Source organism: Anopheles ziemanni, chromosome 3, assembly GCF_943734765.1.
Source record: "Anopheles ziemanni chromosome 3, idAnoZiCoDA_A2_x.2, whole genome shotgun sequence".
NCBI classification, from domain to species: Eukaryota; Metazoa; Arthropoda; class Insecta; order Diptera; family Culicidae; genus Anopheles; species Anopheles ziemanni.
Window position 1 is genome coordinate 26126091 of NC_080706.1, and position 9617 is coordinate 26135707.

At 44.2% G+C, this 9617-nt stretch overlaps 3 protein-coding genes across 4 annotated transcripts; 1 reads left to right on the top strand and 2 right to left on the bottom strand.

Moving 5' to 3' along the window:
* Positions 1-221: 221 nt before the first annotated feature.
* LOC131286906 (beta carbonic anhydrase 1) lies at positions 222-1939 on the bottom strand. Of its 2 annotated transcripts, XM_058315915.1 has the most exons (4): positions 1453-1939; positions 1141-1372; positions 802-1074; positions 222-720 (listed from the first exon to the last, which is right to left on the bottom strand). In XM_058315915.1, exons 2-4 carry the CDS (start codon positions 1231-1233, stop codon positions 319-321), a joined length of 768 nt encoding a protein of 255 aa, XP_058171898.1. In that variant the 5' UTR covers positions 1234-1372; positions 1453-1939; the 3' UTR covers positions 222-318. The 2 variants fall into 2 exon arrangements, with proteins under 2 accessions (XP_058171898.1, XP_058171897.1); XM_058315914.1 differs by having other exon boundaries at positions 1141-1939.
* Positions 1940-3719: 1780 nt separating this feature from the next.
* Positions 3720-5205, bottom strand: LOC131287968 (ras-related GTP-binding protein A). Its single transcript, XM_058317062.1, has 3 exons — positions 5168-5205; positions 4979-5078; positions 3720-4848 (listed from the first exon to the last, which is right to left on the bottom strand). Exons 1-3 carry the CDS (start codon positions 5177-5179, stop codon positions 3833-3835), a joined length of 1128 nt encoding a protein of 375 aa, XP_058173045.1. The 5' UTR covers positions 5180-5205; the 3' UTR covers positions 3720-3832.
* Positions 5206-7190: 1985 nt separating this feature from the next.
* LOC131287969 (GILT-like protein 1) lies at positions 7191-9205 on the top strand. Its single transcript, XM_058317063.1, has 5 exons — positions 7191-7526; positions 7616-7747; positions 8535-8696; positions 8763-8903; positions 8981-9205. Exons 1-5 carry the CDS (start codon positions 7458-7460, stop codon positions 9050-9052), a joined length of 576 nt encoding a protein of 191 aa, XP_058173046.1. The 5' UTR covers positions 7191-7457; the 3' UTR covers positions 9053-9205.
* The last annotated feature ends 412 nt before the right edge of the window (positions 9206-9617 follow it).

Consider the following 9617-nt stretch of genomic DNA (forward strand, 5'->3'; position numbering starts at 1 on the left):
ATTAGCCTTTTGATTGTCTTCCGTAAAGTAAAAAAAATATTACAAAATCACGTTTGGAACAGAAGCAACATATAAAAAGCCTTTTTAAGCCACTGCACTTCTACTTAAAATAAAAGCATTCATATTTTTCAGCTCACTACAGAGTTCCTATTTTGCAATAAGCGACGAAAAGGGTACACGATCACGTACAAAAATAATGCATTCACTTTATTTGACGTTCACAAAACTATAAAAAAATGTGCAACAGAAATTTCGTTTAATACCCGTAAGACGACATTCCGGAAGCTGGAAGCTACATAATTCTACACAAATCACGGATCATGAATAGTACCGCCGTACCTCGTCCAGCAGTCGATCGATCGAACTTTCATCGATCGCTATAAACCGCTTCGAGTTGCGACTGAAGAAGTAAATATCCCCGGTGTAAATGTCGAACCAAAGCGCGTGGATGTGCAGATCGTGTGACTCAAGCCGGCGCTTCAGGAATCCGTACGAGGCAATGTTTTCGATCTGCTGCAGTGTGTTCACCTGCGACAGCTTGTCCTCGAGGGCGAAGTTGTTCTCCGGATCGATGTACGCGACGAACTTGCGTAGTGGCGTCTCGGAGGAGAAAATCAGTGGTTTGTCCAGCCCAATCTGCTTCAGGTTCTGGAACTTGTCCAGGCTGGTGTTGGCGTGCTCGCACAGCCAAGCGCGCAGTGGGGAAATGCGACGATTTTTCTGAAAACAGGATAAGGGGATAAATGATTACAACAAAAATAGGAAGAACTAGATGATATGATGATCCTCCATCCAACCTACCAGCGACGAGAAATCGGGATCCTTCAGTTGATACAACAAATTCATAGCCTTGCAATCACTATGGCCACAAACAATAATATGTTTTATATTGTTCACAACACAGCCCAACTCGAGGGCGGCCGGCTCACAGCTGAAATATTCGTCCTGGAAGTGTTCGGCGTGTGGCACCAGGTTTCCCGCATTACGGACGACAAACATGTCTCCAACGTGCGTCTCCGTGAACCGGGTCGGTATCATCCGACTGTCCATGCAGGTGAAGAACACTGCCTTGGGCTAGAAGTTAATTGAGAAAACGATCAAGTTTAACGTTTTGAAAGTAAATGCAACCAGGAACCATACCTGCGGATTGTCACGAACTTTCCGGAACTCCTGCACCATCTGCTCCCGTGTCGTATGCCGGTAGCGCATTACACCCCTCAGTATTCGCTCCATGACTCGACGGAGTGCGGTCTATCGATCTATGCCACTGTTGCTCTCCGTGTGTGCGTACACGATCGCCCCTGATAGGGCAAGGTTGATCGACGATGTTTGCCACTCGACCGCAACTGCACTTGGAAACACTGGGATGGGGCTAAACGGGGTTAAGAGAAGCTCACCGGGGGTCAGCCCGTTCACCGGGCATCGTTGGCCAAACTTGTTAGCAACAATTACCTTTGGCAACAATCAAAAGCAAATCTTAACATAACATTAACACTACCCTAACAAATGGCTTCAACAGGTTGGACGCGTTCTAGGAAACATGATTTTTTCCAACTTTACAAAACTCCTCACGGGTGACTTCACCGTCGATCAATTATAAACCACACTGAACACGAAAATAGAGGGATCGTAAACAGTGCCACCGACACCACGAATGCTCCAAAAAATGACGGCACATCAGCACACAAATACCAGCTCCCCAGAAGGGCTCCACCGGAGCACACACACCAACGCGTTCGATCCGCGGATTTCAGCGGATGATGCGCCATGCGATGGTGGGGCACATTCTATTGCGTCACGGCACATTCGCGGGTTGATCGGTGGAGTTGTAAACAAACCTCCACGACGCTACGTACGCATGGCGCACACGCACACACTTTACCGCACGTGGTTCGATGGAGCCGCCCGATGGACGGAAAGTGCTCCCGTTCAGTGTGGTCTAATCTCTACTCTGACGCCCTTCCGTGCTTGCTGGAAGCCGTACACAATGTCTCACGAATAGGGTAAGGAACGCGAGAGTAGAAAAGGCAAAGTCTCGTCAGCGGGTTGGAAGTCCGCAGTCGAAGGTCACTCTCGATTTCGTGCGTAATTTATCTGTTCATTAGTGTCGAGACAAGGCGCTGGGCCAAGAAAGCACAGCATTTTCTGATGAAATAAAATTAACTCAATGGTGAAAGTTATTAAAACAAAACTCAACAACTTCACCCTCCATGACGATTGAGTTTTATTTCATTTTATTTTATTTTATTTTATGTTCTTTTGAAGAACGTCAATCCTTCAAAATATTGCATTTTTCATTTCACAAAGCACAAGTTTAAAATTATTGTAAAGATCTAAACACGACAGTCACGAACATAACCACTCACGGTCCACGCTGGCTACACCGGCCCGGACAGTCACCAGGTCGCACTAAAAAAGTGAACTATTTTACTGCCGGCAAACGGATTCACATCGTAGCGTAAACCTTCCCCTCTCGTCGCTGGTAGCATTGCGGAACATACTGATAAGATTTGATAGCACGCGGCGGTAGCAGCAGAGAAGTGGGAGCCAGGCGAGAAACGCAGCATGATATGATTTGTTTCACAAAACAGCTGTGTTTATGTAGCAGAGTGATGTATTTCGTACCGTTTTCCTTAAAACATTAAGATTGTTTTGATTTTTCAAACCATCTGGTGATTTTAAATTACCCCACATTCAATTAAATCTGAAATATTTCGAACGCGAACAGCTTTACAATGATATTGTATCATCAATCGTTTATTGCATCAGGTTTTTTGTGTTTTTTATTACATTCTCATCAGTAGTTTGGCTTTATTTTACATTTGTTTTAGTTTACTGCAACATAATCTCGCCGTCCATCACCTATCGCAAAGTGAGAGTAACATTGGTTGAAGGTTTATCTGCACATTGCTCCCCAGATTTGTATATGTTGCCTATTTCATTGTTTCCGTTTGTTCCTATGCTCTTATCCATACGTTTGTTTGTTTGTTTGTTTTCTGGTCACAGCTCAGACTCAATGCATTCTATTCGTAATCGACCGGACCAGACCAAATGGGCTGAAACTTCACGTGGCGTTTGCGAAGCGCAAACAATTGGTCCAATATTGCCACTCACCCTGGAAAACTGGACTTGCACGTTCTCCGTTTTCGCGAGTCTTTTTATTTCTTTTATGCTAAGGAAATTCAATGCAAACGATTGGAGGAGGACGATGCGTAAAGAAAATCTAACACTACGTGTGACTAATTTGATTTAAGCGCTCGAGAAAACATTGCGGCTTTATGGCGGGAGAGTAAAAACTCGACACGATCATCCGTAAGTTTCGATAAAAAAGGTACTTTATAAAACACGCAAACAAATATTTCAACAACGGGGAACTTTTAGGAACACACTATTCAACAAGATGGAACGAAAACGAACGTCCCACGCGCATGTGGATCGGGGAATGGAGGAGAAGCAGAAACCGGCAAAGCAAATTCGCTTCTCTGAGGGAGCGGGGAGTTTTTTGACTTAGTAACAGGGTTGGTTTTTTTTCGTTCTGGGAATTGTCCTTCTCCGAACTGGCTGTCGGACAATGAAAGGGATAACTGGCCACGTCCATCTTGCGCATCTCTCCGCATTCTGCCTAGGACCAAACTGAGCGGAGAAATGGAAGCGCTACGAGACGACGGCAACCAGGTGACTCATTACTGGAAAATCACGTCCATAGTGTTTGTTTTTTACTTAGTTCTACATTCCTTTCCTTGTCTCTCGATCATTCTTTTTGCTACCTTTCTATTATCCCTTTTTTTTTGCTCTCTTACCGGAAGTAGTAGTACTTCTTCCGGTACAGGTATCAGTGATAAGCGTTCGTTGTTGTGTTATGTTGGTAGGATTGATATTGCGTCAGGTGATGCGGTTGTGGCGGCTGCTGCTGCTGCTGTCCGGCGTACTGATGGTAGCCCCCGCCACTTCCTGCGTACATATTCGGTCCCCCATTCGCTAGCCCGTGGTTTGCCGCTACCGCGTGGTGCAGATGGTGGCTGCTGGCATGCTGGTTTCCGACCGAGCTGCTGTTTAAATTGCTGTTCGGGTTCTCTAACTCCTCGAAGTACTTGCGCGCGTTCCGGATGTTGATTAGTGTCGCCTCGGACGGTATCGATGGGTCTGACATCACCACCATCACGTACGTGTTGCTGGTGAACGTGTCGATGAACGCAGCAAACACGCTATTGCGCACCTCCATCGATGAGAACTTCGCGCCGAGCTTCGAGCAGGACAGCTTAAACTGCTTGATGATGTTCGACACCTTCTCGAACCTGTGGCTGTCCCGGTGCTGCTTGCGCTGGCAGTGCGAAATCACCAGGAACGTCGCCCGTTCGAACAGCAGCACCTCGTCGGCATCCACCACGTTCGCGAAGTAGTTCAGCGAGTGTTCCAGGGCCTTCACGTTCGGAATCAGCTGATATACGATGCTACTCCACGCCCGGTACAGCGTTTCGTCCCAGATGCTCGTCCGGAAGGCAGTACACTCGAGGGGCCGCGAACAACGCTTCAGATCTTCCTCGCGCTCCTTGAAGATGATGTCGCGCTGCTCCTCGGCCACCAGGTCCATCTTATGTACCAGGCAGAAGATCTTCGCGTTCGGTGAGTTCATCAGCAGCGCCTCCAGGCATGACTGGTAGTAGTGCATGTCCTTATCCAGCTCGCGACTCTCCACATCAAACACGTAGATCAGCACCTCCACATTGCGGAAGATATTGTCCTTCTGCGAGGCGAAGTACTGTTCCATGAACGATTCCTGTCCACCGCAGTCCCACAGGTTGAGGACGAGGTTTCCCAGGAAGCGAACGTGTGAATGTTCGACATCGACTGCACCGTGAAGCGGGGTACAAGATTACCGGACAGCAAATGAAAAAGCAAAAAAACAGGCAAAAGGGAAATCAGTACGGTGCGATAAGACACCACTCGCAGCGGATGGCATTGGACACGGAATATTCACTTGTGGCCCCCAGCCTCCGTGTGTCTCTGGCAATGTAGTTGGCGAAGATGATCGACCGCATACTGGTCTTGCCAGATCCGCTCTTGCCCATCAGCAGCACCTGCAATTGTGTTTACGTGAATCATTGTTATCCTTGTACCAACTCCCCCTGTTATGACTGCGAGAGTGTCAAACCAAAAACAACTGTACCTTTTTCTTCATTGTGACTGTCGTTCTGTTTTGCTCTACTGCGCACAACACAAACGAAACAAAAAGGGAGGCGTAAAACAAATGAAACACGAAACTCTACGCCTAAACTTTGCAACTACGCTGGAGAATGATTAAACTCCTGCCGTTCTTGATCGTCAAGTGCTGGTGGTTCTTATTTCTCGTGTGTTTTCTTTTGCTTCTCTGTCTGCTGATGATACCAGCAACAAACTAGCGTTGGGTATTCCACCCTGAACCCAAGTGATTCGTACCGTTCCTAGTTCCATTACATTGTTGCTCAGAGATGGAACGAAATTGAAAATTTTAAAATTTTGTATCGTTTTATTTATTTTCTTGTTTGTGGCTAGGCAAAAAAAGAAAACAATACATATGAACAGGTGGTCCATGCCCTAAAAAAAAACAAGGGTACTATAAAATAATAATAACGTGAATGAGTGTTTCAGTTTCATTTGAAGGGCAATGATTTACGACCATACTATGTGTTGAGAATGAGTGTAAGAGAATGTGTTGAATGTTCAAAAGGCATGCTTACACTTATGTGCCACATTCTAGTCACAAAATTCTTGAATAAAAAAAGGTTCTCCCTTCCTTATCTTCTTGTTGTATAAAAAGAAAGGCCAACCGTCATTCTAACCGTGCTGTAAAAATGTGGCCAAGCGTAAATAAGTCGTTGCTCGTGCTGTTCGTTTGTGCAGGTTGTTGTTACGGTAAGATACGTCGTATACTAATCGGGGGTATTCATATATTCTTCCATCATATTTTCTAAACAGCAAATCCAATTCCATCACAAATGGACACCGTGGTTGAGAAAAATGCAGAGTGCTTGAAGGAGATGAATGAGTTATTGGAATTTATTTTCACTATGTTTGTATCACAACCTTATACACGTCGATATTATTCGCGTGATGTATCTCAAAACCCTCCTACTACTAACGGCAAATTGTTCAGCAAAAGCTCATTCCAATTTAGCCCTAGCAGTTCAGAAGAGTCAGTGGGAACTGTGGCCAGCACCAAGAGCAACGTTATCTTGCTACGTATCAGTGAATTGGATTACTTGATTGGAGATTTAAACGATAAACTTAATAGGGTAATAACTTGCTCGCGAAATGTAAGTACTCAAGATAGTTAAGGTTTTCTTTAAAAATAAAGTTTTTGTTTCGATTTCAGGAAAGTGCTAATACTAAGGATAATAAACCGTCGGATGAGATGTACGAATTGGATAGGTACCTTTCATGTGATGATTCTCCGATGGTATGTTTTATATTCAGGCTTATCCATTGGATGTACATCGAACCCACGTATGACCTTATGATATTACTTCACTGCTGGATGAAACCAACTTCCGAGACATGTATTGAGTATGATGAGGCCGAACAACCCGATTGACGTTGTCGATTACAGATGATAATTTATGTCTACCGTTCACAGATAAGATCCTGCTGCCTAATTGATAACATTATTCGAACTGCCGGAAAACAATCCCGACCTGGGTAACAAAAAGAGCCATCTGGAAAGGCATCGAGTTTTTCGCACATTGATCCCATTTTATTCGATAACAATTGTCCATCAATCATCCTTAGCGAACGAGATTCTGTCGAGTGCAGTCTTGTATGGATTCTGGGTGATTTGAATGGTTTTTAATTGGAAACCCATAAATATAAATCAATCACGATAACAGTTTGCATTTTAAATTACATCATAAATGTAATCATAAAAAAAATAAAAGATTCCGAAAATCGTAAGTAACTTTTCGATGCATTAAAAGAAAAAACGATCCACACGTTTATCTTCAGATCATCACAGCTTCACCGATACCAGCTTGCGTTAGGCTATAGACCATTCCTAACATAAAACACCTACTCGTTTCATAGCTTTATGCTTGTATGCGTCGATAATGACCCCACCAGCCTATGAAATCCGCGAAGGCTCCCTGTAGGGCCAAGAAGCCCATTCCAACTAGGCGCCATCAACCTGCACTCAAGTGCGAACGCACACCAATCTGGCACGTGCGACAAATACGATCAGTCCGCGCGTTCATTTGATACTGTTGATTTGTTGAGGTAGTCGGCACCACCAAAATCAAGTGGCAACGCGCAAGAAACCGCTGATCAATCGCGATTTGGACGCCGCTAGGCCAGAAAGAGGAAAAGAAATACAGCCACGGCTCCGGCTAGACCGCAGTCGACGAGATACCTTGAAACGGTGCGGATCGCTGAGAAGTTTATTCTTCCCTTCCTTTCAAAGCCGGTTTTTTAGTCACTGCAGCGCAAAGATGAAGCAATACTTGGCCTCGGCATTACTCTTGGTGGCACTCAGTGCCAACATCGGACAACTGCAGGCTGCGGTACAATTCAAGAGCAAATAATAAGCGTATTTAATTCGTTTAAATAATTTTCGGGAATACAACTTTCCTTTTAAAACAAACCACAGGTGACCGTCGATGTTTACTACGCCCACCTTTGCCCCGACAGTGTTCGATTTGTCCAAAATCAGCTGTTGACATTGAGCCCTCAACTACTTAACAGCATCACCCTTGACTTCATTCCATTCGGCAAGGCCCAGGTAAGAATTAAAAGAACGTTGTCTTATTTTGTGCGTTTTTAGGTATGCACTGCAAGGCATACAAAAATTGCTAATTTTTAACTTACACTTTTATAGTGCAAATGTAGCTGAAAAAACAATTTCCATTAATTTGCTTGTATGTATGTCGAAAACATGTGTAATGTTTAAATTGCAACATCGAAAAACCTGTTTCTTTTCCCATCTCTTCAGTTCTCAGCCGATCGCTGCCAGCCAGCCGACCTAGCTCGGAGACAAAATTTAAATTGATTCAATATTCCACACCTTTCATAGTTCTGCTAGCTTTTCGGCTTTGCTCGCTTCTAGGTGAAGCGATGCATGAAAACCGGATTAATACCGCTGGCTGGTGCCGTTGTGTTAGAGTGGATAGACTTGTTTTTCTTGAGCGTTGTGTACTTAAGTGTTTCGACAGACCCTCCTTCCAGTAAAAAGTGATTCACTTTAAAACATTCCAAGGCTGCATTTTAATTATTCGAACGTGTTTGAAAGTGTTGCAAAATATAAATCAATGTTACTTTTGTGCGTAAAATTTAAAGAAAATACTGTCTAAATTACACGCAACTGTTGTGTAACAAGGTTGTGGTAAGCTTCGCACAACGATGGTTCGCACGACGCTAAGGTCAATGTAAATCATTCGTTGAAGATGCAATGTTGAGTCGTAAATTGTGCACTGCATTCTGTTTCAGCGGGATTGCATAAAGTTAACAATGCAGTTACAACAGTTGGGGGCATTGCGATAAACGAAAAATCTTTGATCTATTTTCCACAGAGCGTCAACAATGGTCAGAGCTTCATTTGTCAGCACGGACCGGCGGAATGTGAGGGAAACCGGGTGCAGTCGTGCATTCTCAGCCTGCTGCCGAGTCAACAGGCTCAGGTCAACTACGTTGGATGCCAGATGAGCTTCGATGCCGACCCACGTGGATGGGAAGTAAGTAAACTACGTTCGTGAGAATGGAATGCATAAAAAATGTACATTTCCAAACATCTTTAACAGTGTGCCTTCCGATCTGGAGTCAACCTAAACGCCGCCGAAGCATGCGTAGAAGGAACCCAAGGAACGCAGTTGCAACTGGAAGCCGAAAGACGCACGCAGCTGATTGCTCCTGCCTTTATCCCGACCATCGTTTTCAACGGAGTAAGTGTGACGTGATTATGGTTTAGCTTAATTAAGTAGAAGGGCAATTGCTAACTCACTTTTATCATCATTTGCAGCAATTTGACCAGGCCCTGCAGGATCGTTCTCTGGTTGACTTGGCAGGAATCATTCAGGAGCTGTTGGTGTAGGATACTGCACCGTTGTGATTATCGAAGTTAAGGGAAGATTACCATTAGTGGGATGCATGCCCGCTTTCCTCCTTTTTGGACGCTTGTTTGACTGTGAAAACTGTACCAATTGACGATGTAGCAACAATAAAAACTGTTGAATAATATGCAATGCCCAAATCACCATACTTACCTACGTCAATGCTGTTCATATGCGGTGGTCAGACCGCGCAGTACTTATCTTATTTCCCTGGTTGAGGATAAGATTATAAAAAAACTGGAAGCAGCTGCTTATCCTTATTTCTCTACAGCTGGCTATCATGATAATAAATGATTACATTATCGGTGTTTATTGCATCAAATTTTCTCCCATTGCAGATCGAACAACATTAAACACCAATAAAAACTGGTCGAATAAAACCCCGTGATGTTATCAGTGATAAGCACAAACGTTAAGTCACTTAGTGGCGTTCTTTCGCATTTGTTTTTTAAATCCTTTTCAACACTTTCCCACATACTTTATGTATGCTTGGATAGCCAGATTTGATACACACACATTTTCCGCACTGTGATGCATTACTAATAA